The following is a 19,937-nucleotide window of genomic DNA, read 5'->3' on the forward strand; positions in this document are numbered from 1 at the left end:
GTTGATAAGAATGTTACTTATTGGTCCAGTGGTGAGGATTTTTGTTGTCTTTACAAAACATTAGGATGGAACAATTTAGAATGGAAACACTTGCAAACTCCTTTGTTGTTGTCGTTAAGCACCGTCAAGTAGGTTCTGACTCATAGTGACCCTGTATGAGATTTCCAAGGAGTGACTGGTGGATTTGAACCACCAACCTTGTGGTTAGCAGTCCAGTGCTTAAAACTCCTATAGGAGCATTGGTAGTTTGTCAGATAGGCAGGAGAAGTGGCGATTTGAGAAGAGGCCAGAGAAAGGGGAAGCCTGCGGCACCGGGCAGTGCAGCAGGGCTTCGAGCCTGGGTGAAAAAGGGGGAGAAAGGAGTGATATCTGGGCAGCAGGCAGAAGCTAACTGATAAAAAATTAGCACAAACTGTTCTAGTAGTTAAGCACATTCTATAAACCAAACCTGGCACTTTAGGGTCAGCCCCACACTACTCCCTAAAAGGTCAGCGGTTCGAACCCACCAGCCGCTCCTCGGAAACCCTATACAGGGTGGCTATGAGTTGGACCTGACTCAAGGGCACTTAACAACAACATAAACCTGGTGGCACTGTGGGTTAGGTGTCAGGCTGCTAATTGCCAAGTTGGCAGTTCAAACCCACCAACTGCTCGTTGAGAGAAAGGTTTACAGACTCAGAAATTCTAAACATTAGGTTACAGTGCAGCTGCAAGATGCAGACAGAGTAGGCAGAAAGAACTGGTGATCTGCTTCAGAATACCAGGCAATGAACATTGTACAGATTCAAGTGGCAAATGCTTGTTACTATATACACTTACCACCGCTGATAATACCACCCCATCTATGTGCTTTACAGTGAAAATTAGATCAGATCTCACGTCAAGTCTGTGCCTCACAATCAAGTGGCCGATTTGAGATTAGGAAACATGCTGAGTTTCTCCCCACAGCTCTGGAAATCCACATAAAGGTTATCTTTTCCCAGATGGTGGGGGCCTCAGCCAATGGCTTTTCTCTTTTCACTTGTGTCTTTCTGACCTTTCCTCATCTTGTTTTGATGGAAGAAGGTCAATCCAGATATTTGGGTTGGGGCTGAAACAAAGAGCTAGAGGAAGCCTGTATGCTAACCACTTGCTCAGAAATGAAGCTTAGGTTTTGTTTTCGGTTGGTAGGTTTTTGCCTCAGGTGCAAGCTATCAGTGCTTCAACCCAAGTGCTAATGATGCGCTTAGCTCAAGCAAGGCTAACTATTGGGCTACTACAAAAATAAGGAGTAAGAGTGCCACCTTTTGGTGGAAAGGTTTAATGGCAGGTAATGATCTACAATGCCCAGACTGAGCTTCCCTTCAGGTGGAAGGGAAGCTTGATGCAGTTGATAAGTGCCTTGGAGTCGATGACTCATAGAGCCTCTGTATAGGGTTTCCGAGGAGCTGCTGGTGAGTTTGAACTGCGAACCCTGTGGTTCAAACTGACCTTACAGTCCAGTGCACTGTCCCCCAGTGTCACACCAGGAAGGGAAGCTAGGACAACGGTTTCCTCACACCTATTTAAGATGAGTCCTGGTGTGATGTAGTATAGGATAAGCACTGGAACAGTCAATTTGCACCACAAGATCGGCGGTTCAAACTCATCAGCCGCTCCCTGGAAACCCTATACAGGGTTGCTATGAGTCAGAATCAACTCAAAGGCAACAATACATTTAAGAAGAAGTGATCAACCTGCTGACGGTCACCAGACTCATAAACATCACCTCTTAGAAAACAATGGCTCTGGTTGGCGGCATGCACTCAGGCTGCTGAGAACTGCTGCAGGCAGCATTGTTTAGTGGGGCTGAGAGCAAGCTAGAAGACGGCATTCAGGAGACGGGGAACCAGCATAACTGTGGAGCAGGGACACACTCACACTCATACTCACAGGGAGAAATCAAAGAGGAGGTGATGGGATCCAACCGTTTCGTGATGGTTTAAACCTAGACCCCACCTGAATCCACATTTTGGTTTTAACTACGGATGTTCGGAGCTGCTAATCAATGTGATTTTATATACAAGCCACAGCACAGGGTAGCTAGAAGCCCTTTACTAAAATTAGTGCAGTCCAAAGAACCTTCACCATTACCAAGAATCATGTTGTTATTAAGTGCCTCTGAGTTGGTTCTGACTCATAGCAACTCTGTATAGGGTTCCCAAGGAAAGGCTGGTGGATTCGAACCACTGACCTTGCAGTCCAGACCGACCTTGGGGAACGGTACATTATCCTACAGTATCACATCAGGACTCCACTAAGAACCTTAGGAGTAAAAAATTATTTTATAAATGACTGTTGCATATTGGGAGGAATTTCATTTGATCTGGTTGTTGTTGTTGTTGTGAAGTGCCATCGAGTCAGTTCTGACTCATAGTGACCCTGTATAGGATTTCCCAGGAGTGGCTGATGGCTCTGAAGCACTAAACTTGTAGTTAGTAGTCCAGTGCTTATCCTACAGCTCTATACCAGCGCTCCTTAAAAGGTTAGCTCTTCACAACAAATTCTTACTGGAACATCACAAAAAATCAGTCCCAAGGGAACTGTAATGAAGCGTGAGCTCTGGTTGCTATGTGTTGCTATGGAGTAGATTCCAACTCATGGAAATCCCACGTGACAGCAGCTCTCAGAGATGACTCTGTAGAGCACAGGTGAAAAGTACTGCCCTGCCTAAGCAGAAACATTAAGGTGGGTTCAGGTTCTAAAATGCATTTCATCCTGTAAAGGAGGTCCTGGGTCAATGACTGTTGTCAATTACAGAGACCATCCCAGGTCTACCTTAACTGTTCTTTAAAAAAAAAAAGGTGACTAATTTTCAACAACAAGAACTTTCAGGATGCCCCAAGAAATTCTTCAGGTGTGGCTGCCTTGGAATATTTGGAGATGGGTCATAGTAGCTGTTGTTTTTACAAGAGAATTTTCTACATGAGTTTTATATTTACCCAAAAGTCACATAGAACCCATTTTGTAGAGTATATACTATGTTGTTGTTAAGTACCGTGGAGTCGGTTCGGACTCATAGTGACCCCGTACAGGGTTTCCGAGGCTGCAAATCTTAACGAGAGCAGAAAGCCTCATCTTTCTCCAGCAGAACAACTGGTAGTTTCGAACTGCCGACTTTGAGGTTCGCAGCCTAATTCGTAACCACTATGCTACCAGAGCTCCTTAGAGTACACTATAATTCATGCTTTTAGATAACTACACCAGTAGTTACCAAATTCCTGCTGAATTATAATTAGAAAACAGTATTTGCGTTCTCAACTGGAATGGTGTATTTTTATACAAGCCCAAAACTGTTTTAAAAATGTGCCCTTAGGAAGATAATCTTGTGGAATCTAACAAACTTTACACTTGGTGCCAGGAATTCAAACTATATTTACATATAAAATGTAAATTATATACATAAACTTATATAAATATGTATATATTCTTTGGTGCTTGGAATTCACAGTTGTAATGGTGAATCAAATTTAGAGTAACAAATGTCTAGATTTATCAGATCAATTTTATTATAACCAGATATAATTTGGTTTGTTTTAATTTTCTCTAAATATGCACCTGAGAACAATTTTATAGCTTTTTTTATGGCTGTGATTCTGGAATTTTAAATCCCAGCGGAGTCACCTATGGTGGACAAGTTTCAGCTGAGCTTCCACAGTAAGACAGACTAGGAAGGAAAAGTAGATGACTTTTGAATGTTTACCACTGAAAACCCTAGGAATAGCAGTGAAACACTGTCAGATAGCACCAGAATATTGAAAGCTGAACCATAATGAAAAGCACCAGAATATTTTCAGATACAGTCCTGGAAGATGAGCTCCTCAGGTGAGAAGTCACTCAAAATACGACTGGGGAAGAGCTGCCTCCTCCAAGTAGAGTTGACCATGATGACACAATGGAGCAAAGCTTTCAGGACCTTCATTTGCTGATGGGGAACAACTCAAAATAAGGAAGCAACAGCTGTAGAAACAGCTGTAAACGTCCATTAATAATCGAAACATGGAGCGTATGAAGTATGAATCTAGAAAAAATGGAAGTTGTCAAAAATGAAATGGAACACATAAAACATAAAACACATAAAACTTCCAACAACAACACACCATTACAGCTTGTGCATGGGCCACATTTCCTGTATAATTTCAGGAAGTTTTTCTTTAAATTGTCTACAAGTCATGTGCTTATTTAAATATAATTTAATAATGTTTGAAGTCTTTGAGAGAGTTTTTTTAGACTATGTTTTAAGTATATTTGATTGCTTTTAAAGATATTTTTCCAAGAAAAATATTTCTCTCACAAGTGCTAAGCTGTAAATTTAAAGATTAAGTTGATCATTCTCTTTGACTCTAATATCTCCAATGTCTAGCATTCAATACTTTGTACAAATTATAATATTTGGAAGCTAAAGTATATCTAGGACTCCTGGCGTGGCACTGTAGGATAAGCACTGGATTGTGAATCACAAAGTCAGTGGTTCAAATCCACCAGCAGCTGCTCCTCTAGAACCCTACACAGGGTCATTATGGAGTCCTGGTGAGGTGCTTGCTGTAGGATAAGCAGTGGACTATTAGCTTCAAAACCTCAAACCCACAAGACACTCCTCAGAAACCCTATATAGGATTGCTGTGAGTCAGAACTGGGTGCATACACTGTTTTAGGTGGTTACTTGGTTCTAACTCATAATAAATCTGTATAGGGTTTCTGAGAAGCAGCTGATGGGTTTTAGCCACTTACATATTGATTAGCAATCTAGTGCTTATCCTACAAGGTCACACCAGGACTCTGATGTGCTGGTAGTGGTGATGTGCCGTGGAGTCGGTTCTGACTCATAGCGACCCTATACAGGATTTCCAAGGCTGTAAATCGTTACGGGAACAGAAAGCCTCATCTTTCTCCTGCGGAACAGCTGGTAGTTTTGAACTGCTGACCTTGAGGTTCGCAGCCAGATATGTAACCATTACGCTACCAGAGCTCCTTAGGACTCTTGCGTAATGTTTGGAATATCACTTTCTGTTGATTCTATCTCTTAATTGATCTTAATGTATTTGTGCTTCACATTCCAGATGGGTCTTGCTGCCCCGTGTGTAGTGGCTTGACCATCAAAGGCCAGTTTCAAGACTTGCTCCAGTGGAAGATGCTCACCACCTAACCAGTCTCCTTTGATGGTATCCCCCAGATCCACTTACTCCCCAACCCAATGGCTGCACATTAGGATCCTCTAAGGAGTTTGTAAAAAAATTAAGAAACCTGGCCACTGCTCTCCCGACTCCCTGACTACTCCTTGGGAGGCACAGGGAGTCTTCAACAGCTCCCCAGGTAATTCTAACTCTCAGGAAGGTGTGAGATGCCTGCACCCCGGCCGTTCTCAAAGTGCGGTCTCCAGGTCAGTAGCATCAGCCGCACCTTGTAGGAGTAAATGGAGATGTGGACCATCTCATTTTCTGATAACAGTTCTGTCCAGACATGAGTTGATGGGCTGCAACCCAGACTTACAAAATCTGGGGCTTTACAATATTACAGGCCCTCCAAGTGATCCTCATGCACAAGGAAGTTTGAAGCCATTAGTGACCCCCTGCTCACACATTAATTTAAGAGTCTCCCTAGGAAGAGACTCAACCCCATCTACATTCTAGTCTGCAGTTCTGAAAGACAAAACGTTTTGAAAGACAAAAACCATTTTCCTCTATGTCAAAAGTCAAGCGAGCTAATAGTGATTCACGTTTGTTTTCCATTTTAGATGTTCGTGGTGGTGGTTGTGTGCGGTGGAGTCTGTTCTGACTCATAATGACCCTGTATAGGGTTTCCGGGGCTATAAATCTTTATGGGTGCAGAAAGCCTCATCTTTCTCCCATGGAAAGGCTAATAGTTTCGAACTGCTGACCATGAGGTTAGCAGCCGAACTCATAACCACTACATGACCAGAGCTCTTTGAGATGTTCATAGGCGGTGTTAATTATTGTTTCTGTCTGGGTAAACTAGACCTCAGTCTTTAGCCTGGACATTCCTAGGGGGTGTTTGTGAGCTGTTATATGATTTTCAGCATGTCAAAGTGTGATGGGGAACAAGTTGAAATGAGTCGTGCTGAGCACAGTGGACAATAAAAAGGTAATTATATATTAGACTCTTTTCTCCACCAAGTTGAAAATGCTCTCTGGGTTCCGAGGTTCTGCAAACAAACAGGAGACCATGGAGCGCACTTCTTGACGTTAAACTTTAGGCCATATAAATATGCTTGGAGTGCCAGGTGGTGCAAGAGTTAATGCACTCGGCTGCTAAGCAGAAGGTTGGAGGTTTGAATCTACTCAAAGGCACCTACTTGGGAGTGGCAAAAATTTGCCAATGACAATCCTATTGGGCACATAGAATTCTACTCGGACATACATGAGATAGCCATGAGAAGAAATCAACTCTACAGCAAGTGGTGGTAAAAATACCCTTGGACCTTAAATGTTCCCAGAAAATACAAAAACAAGTGGAGCCTACACTTCTGAACACCCGTTGTTGTTGGATGCCTTGGAGTTGATTGCTGCAATAGAGCTGATTCTGATTCACACCTGCCCCATGAAGGACTTCTGGGATTGTAATCCATAGTGGGAGTGTACAGCCTCATCATCTTTCTCCCCAGGAACGGCTGATGGGTTTGAATCACAGACCTTTCAGTTAGCTGTCCAATACCTAACTCACAGCACCCATAGGGCACCTTTCATAGGGTTCGTTGCCGTTGTTAGGTGTCGCTGAGTCAGTTCTAACTTAGAGACTGTATGTACCATAGAATGAAACACTGCCCAGTCCTGCGCTGTCCCCACAATTGTTATGTCCATTAGTGCTGCCACTGAGTCAATCCATCTTGCTGAGGGTCTTCCTCTTTTTTGCTGACCGTCCACTTTACCAAAGATAATGCCCTTCTCCAAGGACTGCTCCCTCCTGACAACATGTCCAAAGTATATGCGACTGTCTAAGGAACCATCTGGCCATACTTCTTCCAGAAAAGATTTGTTCAGTCTGCTGGCAGTCCAGGGGACTTCCTATATTCTTCTCTTACACGATTAATTCAAATGCATCAATTTTTCTCTGGTCTTCCTATTCTTTGTCCAGCTCTTAGAGATGGGTCTTACATTTGTAGCTCTCTGAAGCTGGAGAAGACATCACTACCAGGATAAGAACTCTTAACCCTCAGCAAGACAGGGGTTGGGTATGAAAGCTGCTGCCAATTACATGAAGGAGGAGGGGAGGATGGAGAAAGAGACTCAGATATACTAAAAGGTAAACATTCTCAGACCGTGGTTTGCACCCTTGATTGCAAACTGGAATCCTTCAGGGAGCTTTAAAACAAAACTCCTTGTTCATGGGTCCCTCCCCTCACCCTCTTTCCCTTTGAGATGATTTAATCTGGGGCTGTGCATGTAGCCATTCCAGAGTGTTGTAAACACACTGTGTGATTCTCATTTCCAGCTGAGGTGGCAAGCCACTGCTTCAACAGAAGGAAAACCTCCTTCTTCTCAGTTAGCCTTCTACCTCTCTGTCTGGCCAGGACCTTGATCTACTGCAAGGGTCTTGAGAAGTTGCTATCTAAAAGGGCACTGCAAGGTGCTTTGGCAGTGTAGTGGTCACCTCAAGGTCAGCAGTTCGAAACTACCAGCGATTCCGTAAAAGAAAGATGAGGCTTTCGGATGCCATAAAGATGCACAGACTCGGAGACACTGTACAGGGTCTCTATGCATCGGAACCGACTCCACGGCACATCACCATCACCACCACCACGACACTGCAGATGTGGCCATAGTCCATCATAGGGATAGAGGGAAAGCTTTCTACATTTTCAATATTTAATAAATATACTATTGCTTTGGCTTAAGAATTTGCTTTCAGATTCTTTCTATATTAAAGAAAACAAACAAAAACAAGCAAGCAAGCCAACAAGTGCGAAATGATGGTGTTTTCCTGAAGGCCTGACTTTCAGGAGGTCAGTTCTTCCCTATGTATGAAGTGAGACTTTGAGAGGCTGTTATTGAAAATCCTTTCATTTGTCATGTGTGTTTTTCCTAATGGGCTTGTATTTTATGGTGTTGTTGTTAAGTGCCATCGAATTAGTTCCGACTCATAGTGACCCTGTAGGGTTTTGGAGGAGTGGCTGGTGGGTATGAACCGCTGACCTTGTGGTTAGCAGTCCAGTGCTTATCCTAAAGCGCCACACCAAAGCTCCATGTATTTTATAGTGGGCTGTTTTTACAATGTGTGCTGCCAACAGGAGATCGGGTTTGATTGTGTTGGACTCCAATTTGATTCATGTCTGGACAGCACTCTTATCAGAAAGTCGAGAAGACAAATGTCCCCGTTTCCCACAAAGTCAACAAGAACACCAGAGAAGTCTGCACTTCTTAGAACAAACAATCACACAAGATCAAAAGGCAGCGTTCGCCCAGGGGTAGCACTCAGAAGGCCGGAAAGGAAAGAAGGACAGAGGGAATTGGGGAGGAGACAGGGAGGAGTGTTGTTACATGTGGGGACTACACTCTAGTCAATATCATGGATCAAAACGTGTGTGGGTTGTTGAATGGAAAACCTCTCTGCTCTATTAATTTGAATACAAATCACAATACACAGAAGAGCAAACAAAACAGAAACCCACCCTGGTGCAAGATCCGTAGGGTTTACATATGTACCATTGCACGCACAAATAAGCCAGCTCATAAAATGTCAAAGCAATAAAAATCTGTTTTAAAATATATTTGCTGTCTGATAATTTAAATAGAAAGTCTGTCTTCCCTGAGCTGCTGGGGGTCGGCTAAACTTTGAATAATAGGAACGAGAGAATCTAAGGGCAGATGTCACTCCTGAACATATCCTACCCCAGGATCTCACATACAGATCACGTGCTGGTACTTAATTCATCTAGTAGCGTACTGGATTATGAGTTGGAACTGACTCAACAGCACTCAACAATATTAACAATGGATCACAAGCTGAGCTGCTAACCACAAGGTCAGCAGTTCAAATGTACCAGTCACTCCTAAAGAGAAACATGAGGCTCTCTGCTCCTGCAAAGATTCACAGGCTTGGAAACCCTACGCAGGGTTGCTATGAGTCGGAACTTGCTGCCTCTCAGAACCACTTGGTTTGCTTCTGGTGATCAGCAGCTTGGAGTAGGGCCCAGGAATGTGCATTTTTAACAAGTGCCTCTGTGGTTCTGATAGAACCCTATGCTTTTAAAAGCACCGGTTCTTCAGACTTTGAATTTTGCAGACAAAGAAACGGAGGTCAGAATTGGGGAAAGGACCTTTCAAAGCTAAAGGACAGAACCAGAACAGGATCCAAGTTCTCTTGGCTCTATTTGATTGAGTCTTTGCTGCTCGTTAGCAGTTAACCTGTGTGATTGAGTCTGATATGCTAGGTCACTGATTGGTAAAGTAGCTAGAAGGCTCATTCACCCTTTGTACTGCTCCCTCCCCCACTGCATGGGGAGGGGGGGTGTGGGGGTGGGTTGGCCTTCAGACAGAACACTGAAAGGAGATGCTGTGAAACCTCAGAGGGTAGGCCTTAAGAGATCTGCAGCTCCCACATCCTTCATCTCAGAACTCCCAGTTTTGAACCCAGATGCCATGCTGTGAGAAGCTCATGACCCATGTGGGGGAAGAACTGAGACCCTAGCCAACAGCTCAGCACCAACTTGCCAGCCATGTGAATGAGGCCCCTTTAAAGCTTCTAGCCACTCCCCCATGCCAGCCAACACCGTGTGAAATTCAACAGTCTAGTCAGCGCACAGAATCATGGGACTAGTAAATTGTTGCTTTAAACTTCTAAGTTCAAGAGTGGGTTGTTATATAACAAAAGATCGCTGATATTCCCCATACCTGTTAGGCTGGAAAGAGATTTGGTCATAGCCTGTAAGTTCACACAAATCCTTCTCAAGCTCTCGGAATAGCTGCTGGTATCCTTGAGTTTGGTCCAAAGGCACGAAGGGGTGGATATTTGCAAATTCTTTCCATGTGATGGGCTGAAGAGCAAGAAGAAGGTGGTAAAAATACACACAAGCACACACGTACATACACTCATTGCCACTGAGTTGATTCCAACTCATAGCAACTCTTTCTTTATAGGGTTTCCAGACAGTGAATCTTTACAACCTCATCTTTCTCCCTCAGAGCGACTGATGAGTTTGAACCACCAGCCTGGAACCGCAGTGGAACCAGGGCGCTGTATATAAACATATCCATAATACTATTTTTGGAGTCCTGGTGTGGTGCTGTAGAATAGGCACTGAATTGAAAGGTCAGCTTGAATTACAAGGTCAGAGGTTCAAACTCACTAGCTGCTCCTCGGAAACCCTATACAAGGTGGCTATGGGTCGGAACTGACTCGACAGCACTTAATGACAACACTATATTTAGAACAACTATAATGCTGAGGATAGAAACAATAGGTCACTAAAAAGTGCCTAGTAGGTGCACTACACTGTAATAAGCACTGTAAGTCTCATCACAGTCTTATCAGGTAGGTGCTATTCCTGTCTTCATTTTACAAGCAGGACACAGAGATGTGGAAAGGAAGCATATAAAAACATCTATCAGCTGTTCTAATCTTTTCAGAAACAAAAAGGTCTAAAAGATTTGTATCCATGAGACCTGATGACTTGTCTCAGGTATGCTTTATTCAAACCCTTGCACAGCATAAAACTAAAGACACAGAAGTAAAACTAAGAGGAGATAGGACAATCCTTCCTTTCACTACCTAAAACGACGGCGGTGGCCTGACGTGATCTGTCACATCATCATAATCCCAAGAAATAAAAGGAACAAGCTAACTTTACTAAATGGATCTTGGCCGAGTCCAGATTCTTGCCAACCACAACAGGTGACACAAAGCTGTTGACACAAGAAAGTAAACAACCTCAAATCTTTCTCCTTCGGGCACAGTGCGGAGCTTTCTAGGAAGAAGGAGTAAGGTTCTTAATTCTACCTGAGCTTAAGAGCTATGAACTAATTTAATAAAAGTTTTAAAAATAGCAGGGTTTGTTGTGTTTTTATTAAAGAAAGAAGACATCAGTAGTTTACTATATTGGGGAGTCCTGGTGTGGCACTGAAGGATAAGCACTGGACTGCTAATTGCAGTCCAACCCATCAGCTGTTCCTCGGAAATCCCATACAAGGTCGCTATGATTTGGAACCTACTCAATGGCACTTAACAACAACAAATATTGGGGAAGCATAGTGGCTCTGCAGTATAAACACTGGACTGCTCCGCAAAGATTTATTGCTTCAGAAACAATATATAGGAACCACAATATATTACAACATAAATTCACCCAGAAATTTAGACGGTGAAACTTTGAGAACTAGGGGTTTCCCCAAGATGGTTACATAGCAGTGTAAAGGATTATGAAAATAGCTGCTAAATTGCAGAGCCTGTAGCTTCAGCTCATTTTCTCTGTGTGTGTGTACAACTAGAGCAAGCCCCCTAAACCACGTGTCATGGAGGCGGCTTACTTACTGTGAGTTCAGAGGAACTGTTGAGCTTCATCGTGCACGAGCCCTTTAAGAAGCACATCCAAAATGCACAGTGTTAGTGAGCCCCTACAGGCCAGCCATCGGGCCTCAGAACCTCCCACAGCCACCCTTGCAGCCCTCCTGCAGCACAGCCAGGGTGGGGATCAGGGTGGGCTTGGAAGGGGAAAGGAAGGTAATAATTACCAGTGGAATCATGCTGTGAACCAGGGAAATGTCTTTGTTTTCCAATTTCTTCATGTACCGAACGATGTTTGTTTCTGAGTGATAGCTGTGAACAGCAAGCACAGAGGTCGGTAGAATTAGAGGAGTCGGTACACAGCTGCCTGAACTTTACCTTCAAGATGCAGATCAAATGGAATCATGGGTAACCTGTGGCACTGCTTTGAGGGGAAAGCATGGAGCCTCTGTGAGCCTCAGAGAAGGCCCTGAGAGGAAGCTGCCGGTGGGCATGAGGTTCAGGTTGGGAAGACCAGCTGCTCAAGGTCATGGGGATGGACTGTTCTGCCTGTATAGACCCACACTCCCACTTTCTGGCAGTGTCCAAGTAGGAAGGGGACCTTCACAACTGTGGTTGATTTGATGGCTAAAGTGCGCCTGCCCTAATCCATGGCCTTCTCCATCACCTCATATGCATGTGGCAGCTGGACACTAGAAAGGGAAGACAGAGGAGCAATGTGCTCAAACTGCGGTGTTGCCAGAAATGACTGACTGAAAACAGGGACAAATCAACCTGATAAGAAACACAAACTGAATACTCCTTAGAAGTGAAGGTGGTGACTTCCTCAGGAAAGCTTAATGACGAGAAAAGAACACCATGGTCTGTAAACTGAAGAATCAGAAGAAACATGGGAAACTCTCAATAAGAGGGATTGTGACGCAAACAACCAGGATATGGACACAGGACCGGGCATCTCGCTCTCTTCTATGCAATATCACCACGCGCCAGAGCGAACTCCGCAGCAACAAACAATGGTCACATCATAGTCAAAATCGGAAGCAGTTCCCTGCTACGCTCCCAGCTTATCGCCACAGCTCAAAACACAGGGGCCACACAAACCTGTTAAACACTTGGTGTGTGAGGAACGGGCTAGTTCTCTTGAATGCAGTTCCTGGAATACCTCTGTGCTCTTCTCCCATGCTTTCGGCAACCAGTTCCTGCATGGAGAAACCACAGAAACTCAAGGGTAGGAACCAAAACTGGAGCCCTGTGGAGACATCGAGGCTTCCGGTCACAGAACCAAACCTACATTCTGGACTGCACTGGAAATCACCCAACTGGGCATCTTCTCTGGGGTAGCAATGGGTGTCAGGAATTAGGAATTGTGAAAATTCTCCAGAGCACCATCTTTAAGTTCAGTGGACCTTTGCCACAGTTTCAGTACAATTAGATCTTACAGGGCTGTCAAATAAGCTACAAGGAGACGCTACTCAAGGAAAGATCCTCACGGGACATGGTCTTGTTTCTTGAAGACCAGTTCCAATGAAATTCATGGCTTGCTCCTCATTCTGTCCCAGCCTGACAATCTAACCTTCTAGAGCTAAGGGTGGGTACCACTCCATCAAGATGAGTCAAATGCATGGAACCAATGAAGCCGTTAAATTCAGCTCACAGTTCTAAAAGGAAGGACCCCTTCTCTTCACACTCAAGTCCGCAAGAAGCAGTCATCTTCGACACTACCTCAGATAGTCCTGAGGAATCTCATTTGCGGGGAATCCATGGTTTCATTTTACTTACTGCAGATGACTCACAGCCAAAGGCCCACAGTACGTCATCCAGATCTTTTTCATTGACAGTCTCATCAAGAGAAACACCAAGCTATGTAAATGACAACAGAGAAAACATCAGTCCTCGACTCTTAAGACCACAGGAGAAACTAACTCCAAGCAAGATCAAAGGGTGAGAAGGTGAAGACAAAAACTTCTAGTCTGTCCCAAATATAAGGGTACCATTACATCCAAGTTGGTCTTCGGGGAAAGCAGGCTGGACTAATTCTAGACTTCACATGGCTTAGTTTTGCAAGTCAATGGCAGTTGGACTGGCCAAAGGCTGCAAGGCATACCTTTGTGGTATTAGATAGATTTATCTTTTTCTTTCCTTAATTCACTTTACAATATCACTAACCAAAGTCTTATGAGCAAAATATGTGCCTTAGAGTCCCATAAGAAAACACAACGCCTTAGAGGAAACTGATCAACACAGTGCTTCAAATTAGAAATGAAAAATATCGACAAAAGTAGACTGTACTTAAAATTCCAATATTGATATGTTTTCCAAAACATAAATGGGGAGCCTTTTGACGAGAAAAGTCATGAACATTTAGAGAATTTGTAAAAACAGTGGGAATTTGATTTACCATGCCATCCTGGAAGAGCCGAAAATTGATTTTCCGCTGTGCAGCTCTATCCAGGACCTCCTTCACTGAGCAGCCACACTGGACCTTCAAGGTGTCGAAGAACTTGTCATGCTGAAGTTGATGCCCCGCACGCTTGAGACCTAGACAAGACAGCAGAGCCACAAATCTCTACAGGCACCTCCCGCTGCTCTGTCATTGATATTTCACAGAAACAAAGAAGAAAGTCTGCTCAGATTCTGGTTCTGGCCCACTTCTTTAAAAAACAAAAAGAAGTGTACGTATACTCATTACAAGGCAACAGAGTCATGGTGGCGCTGTAGGATAAGCACTGGACTGCTAACCCCAAGATCAGCAATTCAAATGACAGCCACTCTGAGAAAGATGAGGCCTCAGAATCGTAGTCTCAGAAACCCTATACAGGGTCTCTATAAGTCAGAATTGACTCGGTGGCAGTGGGAAGTAGTAGAATTATTGTGGTGGCGGTGTGCCGTCGAGTCGGTTCCGATGCATAGCGACCCTTGTATACGGTTTCCGACAGAACCTGGTGGTTTTGCGCCCCCAATCCTGTAATTACCAGTCCAGTATTTAACCTACGGCACCACACCAGGGCCCCTAGGCTACAGAAAATGAAATTTGTATGTAAAATTTAAAAGTCACAGATACGCTATGGTGATAGCGGGTATCCAAAAATAACTGCTATGTATATTTTGATTGTGTCCCTCTGTTGTTGTTAAGTATTGTCGAGTTGATTCCGACTCATAGAGACCCTGTTTTGGGTTTCTGAGGAGCAGCTGACCTTGTGGCTGGCAGTCCAGTGCTGATCCTACAGCACCACACCAGGAGTCCTACGTACTTCTAGAAGTGCTGTAATAGGAACCTTCGCAGTGTAGTGATATGAGTTGGGCTGCTAACCACAAGCTCAGCAGTTTGAATCTCCCAGCCACCCTGCAAGAGAAAGTTGAGGCTTTCTGCTCCCATAAAGAATCATAGCTTCAGAAACCCTATACAGGGTCGCTATGAGAGGAAACTGACTCCACAGCTTACAACCTCCACCTCCTCCACCAGAAGCGGTGTCATGAGTACTGGTGGTTCTGTGGGTTAAGCTTTGGGCTGCTAACTACAAAGGTTCAAACCCAACAGTCACTGCATGGGAGAAAATTAAAGCAATCTGCTTCGGTAAAGATTGACAGCCTCGGAAACCCTGGGGTCACTGTGAGTCCGAAGCAAGTAGATGGCAACAGGATTTAGAGTAGTGTCTGTGTGAATGTGTGTAATACAATAACTTTAATATGTAATGAACACCTTTGTGTTTGTCTTTTGGAGCTGTAACTGGCAATTTGCATGATTTGATTTTTACCCCTCCTTAAACAAATCAGTTATACTTTACAAATGCTTTTAATGGTTGTTCCCTATTTCTTCTATCAGAGTGGTCATCCTTCTTGGGTGGGGGCTAGGGAGAGAATAAGGAAGAGCTCTTTCTATTATCAATACTAACCCTCAGTCTAGCCTCCATGTTGAAATGTTTTCCCAAGTTTCGGAATGAACTATGAATTTTGCACAGTGTATTGGACACGCCGTGAGTTTCTAAGTTTACTTCTCACATTTATATTCTAAAACAGACAGCTGACTCACCTTCAGACAAAATTAGAGTAGCATTATGCACCCTCTGTGCAATGTGCGTCAGCCCGCTGGAACCATGGTAGATTGCAAACATGGCAGCCACATTCGCCAAGAGGGCCTACAAGAACACAGAGACTTGACTTGGGAAGTTAAAATGGAAAACAGACAAGAGTATCAGATCTCTATCATTCTGTATGGAAGGTGGAAGCCAACTGCAACCTGCCTGGTTTCCTGAGGGGAAACACAGCAGCCAAGATACCTTGGAGTCCTTGGACGTCACACATAGCGGGAGAAGATGACACTGAAAATCAAACTTTAATGTTGGAAGACAGTCAAGCAATACAGCCCTCAGGAAAAGAGAATAAAATCCAAGAACCTGATACATAGGCAGTTTTTCAAGGATAAAAGCAACATGAGATTTTGAAATACACAAGGACTCAGGGAACACAATGAAACTTGTGAATGCTGAAACCTGACAGACTGGCATGTTTTTCTGGCTCTTACGAGTTTTCATTCACCCCATAATAGTGGAAAATATTTGAGTTTCCCTTTTCTGTCAGGTTTCTACCTAACACATTTTCCGGCTTTTACAAGGTTTTCTGGATAATTCTCCTGGGAACTTACATAAAGCACTAGACACTGAATGGAGAATCTGTGAGCAATGATTGGCACTGATGAAAATGTAGGATGCAGGACATCAAAACAAAGCAAGTCAGCAGTAGATACATTAGACAGAAAACTAGAACCAACTGGTATATTCCCTACTGAAGGCAAGGTAAAGGTATCTCTCCTGACCATTGAATTCAGGTCTCAGAAAGATGCAGGGAAGTGTGTGTTCTACCGACTGTGGCAGAAAATGGAGAGGTACGGCATTGGCTTCTCCGCTAAGGGATACTTTAGCTGAGATAAAGGGGAGCCCCAGAGAGGTTTAGTAAGGGAGGTCCTGCACTGAGACACACTATGATGGCAGGAACATCAGCAACAAAAGCTGATGCTGTGGATTCCAACTCATAAGGTTGCACAGTGGTTAAAGCACTGGCTACTTACCAAAAGGTCATCAGTTCAATCCCACCAGCTGTGGAAACTGTTTCCATAAACATTTACAACCTTGGAAACCCTTTGGGACAGTTCTACCCTGTCCTTGAGGGTCACGATGAGCCAGACTCCACTAGATGGCAACTCATTTTCTGGTACCAGGGACAAGGGTTGGGGAAGTGAGTGTTTGCTTGAGAAGTAGATTCTGATTGGAGTGGTGAATAGCTTCTGGAAATCTATAGTGGTGATGGTTGTACCCCCACATGCTGAATGCAATTCAGGTCACTGAACTGTATGCTTATATGTCAGCTATGATTATCTGACAAAAATTTCAGAAAGCCCATTGCCACTGAATCAATTCCAACTCATAGCAGGAAACAATTGGCCACATCTTTTTCCCTTGGAGGAGCTGGTGGGTTCGAACTGCTGATCTTTTGGTTAGTGGTTGAGCATTTTAGCCACTGTGCCACCTGAGCTCCTTTGATTATTGGTTAAAATGGCAATTTTTGGGAAAAAAAAATTAAACAAAAATTTTTTTTTTTTTCATTAAGAGTCATAAAATCACCTCTTTTTCTTTTATCTGAGTTTGGCTGATCCAAGATCTAGGGGAAAATCTGAAGTGATAACATTTTTCTTTCTTTGACTTTACAACATTGCTGGGGATGAGAACATACAGGTGACACGTGTGCGCACACAGAACATCGGTAAAAGACGTTGCAGTCTGTTCTGACAAGATCTTCAGACTTCTCCACCATGAGACCTCGCTATTTCTGGCATGCATTTACTGCTCAGTACATGTCGAAAGCATGGATGAGGGGCTGGAGGAGGAACTGTGCATTGTCAGGCATTCAGTGGCCAGGCCAAGTATATGATTTACCTGGGCTGTACAGATGTTGCTGGTGGCCTTGTCTCTCCGGATGTGTTGCTCCCTGGTTTGAAGAGCAAGACGGTACACTTCCTTCCCAGTGGCATCTCTGGAGCAAGAACAAAGCATTCAGTTAGCACAGATAATCACATCAGCAAGAGTGATCACAAGTGAGCCTGCCTCTTTACTTATCAACTGGCAGTAAATTCAGCAAATTGATTTGAATGCAAAATCATGAAACAGTTTCCAAACTGAATTCAAATACGAAAATCCAAGCATCAAGTTGATTATGACTCGTGGCAAGTCATGCCACCAATGTGACAAGAGTAGAACTGTTCTATAGGGTTTTCTTAGCTGAGATCTTTTCGGGAACAGATTGTCAGGTTTTTCTGCTGCCATCCCCCTGGGTGGGTTTGAATGGCCAACCTTTAGTTTGTTGTTGGTGGTGTTAAACACCATTAAGACGGTTCCAACTCATAAAGACCCTGTATAGTGTTGCCAAGGAGCAGCTGGTAAGCTTGAACCATCAACCTTGGAGCCCAGTGCATTAACACCATACCAGGACTCCATCACAAATTGTCTGCACCACCCTGTGACCTCCCCTTCTAAGGAGGAAAACTTATGTTGTATTTTGAGAATCTGTATAGTTTTGGCGCCTCAAATTTAGACATCATCTCAAGGATTATATTTGATGCAACGAACACGAATGACTGAAGTTCAGACGAGCTGTGGGATGACATCAAGGACATCACACATAAAGAAAGCAAAAGGTCATTCGAAAATCAGGAAAGAAAGTGAACACCAACATGGATGTCAAAAGAGACTCCAAAACTGCTCTTGAATGTGGAATAGCTAAATCCAAAGAAAGAAATGATGAGGTAACAAAGCTGAACAGAAGATTCCAAAGGATGGAATGTGTAAACACCTGGAATTAGAAAAACCAAAGGGAAGAACACTTTTGCCATTTTGCAAGCTAAAGGAACTGAAGCCTCAAGTTACAATATTGAAAGATTCTATAGACAAAAAATTGAATGACATAGAAAGTATCAAAAAAAGATGGAAGAAATATGCAGTCACTGTACCAAAAAGAATTAGTCAATGGTTCGACATTTTGGGAGATGGATCAAAAGTTGAGAAACAACGCTTCAGGAATTGACAGAATACCACTTGAGATGTTTCAACAACAGATGCAATGCTGTCTTTGCCAAGAAATTTGGAAGACAGCTACCTGATCAACTGAATGGAAAAGATCCATATTTGTGTCCATTTCAAAGAAAGGTGATCCAACAGAATACAGAAACTGTAGAATAATATCATTAGTATCACATACAAGTAAAATTTCACTGAAGATAATTCAAAAATGATCCCAGGCCATCATGGTGAGTCTTCCTGGGCTTTGCAAACATCTGCCAAATATCTGAGCCATCCTTCGTTCCCTGGTCTCCCGGTCTCCATGATAGCTGGCCAAAGCTCCGATGCTCTTCGCTGGCCGTGTGTGCTGTGACCAGTTGCTGAGGGCCCTGGAGCCCGGTGGAGAGTCGGGTTTGGCAGGGCTGCCCTGCCAACCCTGGACCCTGGGGCTCCAGGTGCTCGAACTGCACGTGTTGTTCCTGTGCTTGTCAGCTTCATGGAGGACTAGGTCCCTCTTCCTCCAACAGTCCCAAGTCAGGATCGGTGGCTTTCTGATGATGGTGGCTCGAGGGGTGAAGAAGGTGGCAAGTTGTAGCCAGCAGGATCATTCCCATGTAATGACACAGTAGCTATCTGGATTAGGAAATTCATGACCAACCAACTACTTCAGCAGAAACAAATGGTCATTGATGTCCTTCACTCTGGGAAGGCAACAGTACCTAAGACAGAAATTCGGGAAAAACTTGCCCAAATGTATAAGATGACACCAGATAACATCTTTGTGTTTGGATTCAGAATCCATTTTGGTGGTGGCAAAACTACTGGCTTTGGCATGATTTACGATTCCTTGGATTATGCAAAGGAAAATGAACCCAAACCCAGACTTGCAAGACATGACCTGTATGAGACGAAGAAAACCTCAAGAAAAGAGTGCAAGGAAAGCAAAAACAGAATGAAGAAAGTCAGGGGTGGACTGCAAAGGCCAATGTTGGTGCTGGCAAAAAGAAGGAATAAAGATTCTGCGATGACTGTTTGAGTTTTTCACCAGAGGATTAATAAACCCTAAATTCTTAAAAAAAAAAAAAGATTCCAGTAGTAAATTGACAGTGAAGTCCCCAAAAATTCAAGTCGGATTCAATAGAGAACATGGAATAAGGGATATTATTGCTGATATCAGATAGATCTTGGATGAAAGCAGAGAAAACTAGAAAGATGTTTACCAGTGCTTTACTGACTATGCAAAGTCATTCGACAATGTGGGCGTAACAAATTATGGATAACACGGGAAAGAATGGGCATTCCAGAACACTGAATTGTGCTCATGCAGAACCTGTATACAGACTAAGAAGCAGTTGTTCAAACAGAACATGGTTTAAAATCAGGAAAGGGGTGTGTCAAGGTTGAATCCTTTTA

At 43.6% G+C, this 19,937-nt stretch overlaps 1 protein-coding gene across 1 annotated transcript in view; it reads right to left on the reverse strand.

Moving 5' to 3' along the window:
* GLDC (glycine dehydrogenase (decarboxylating)) overlaps positions 1–19,937 on the reverse strand; it is a 114,673-nt gene that overhangs the window by 38,374 nt on the left and 56,362 nt on the right. Inside the window, exons 8-15 of the mRNA XM_006863763.1 lie at positions 17,406–17,502; positions 15,506–15,611; positions 13,874–14,013; positions 13,255–13,335; positions 12,577–12,674; positions 11,703–11,787; positions 11,503–11,544; positions 9,867–10,009 (exon numbers count right to left, since the gene is read on the reverse strand). Coding sequence (XP_006863825.1) covers positions 9,867–10,009; positions 11,503–11,544; positions 11,703–11,787; positions 12,577–12,674; positions 13,255–13,335; positions 13,874–14,013; positions 15,506–15,611; positions 17,406–17,502 — 792 coding nt within the window. The remainder of the gene's footprint in view (positions 1–9,866; positions 10,010–11,502; positions 11,545–11,702; positions 11,788–12,576; positions 12,675–13,254; positions 13,336–13,873; positions 14,014–15,505; positions 15,612–17,405; positions 17,503–19,937) is intronic.

The sequence above is a fragment of the Chrysochloris asiatica genome, unplaced genomic scaffold (genome assembly GCF_000296735.1).
Source record: "Chrysochloris asiatica unplaced genomic scaffold, ChrAsi1.0 scaffold00056, whole genome shotgun sequence".
Classification (NCBI taxonomy): domain Eukaryota; kingdom Metazoa; phylum Chordata; class Mammalia; order Afrosoricida; family Chrysochloridae; genus Chrysochloris; species Chrysochloris asiatica.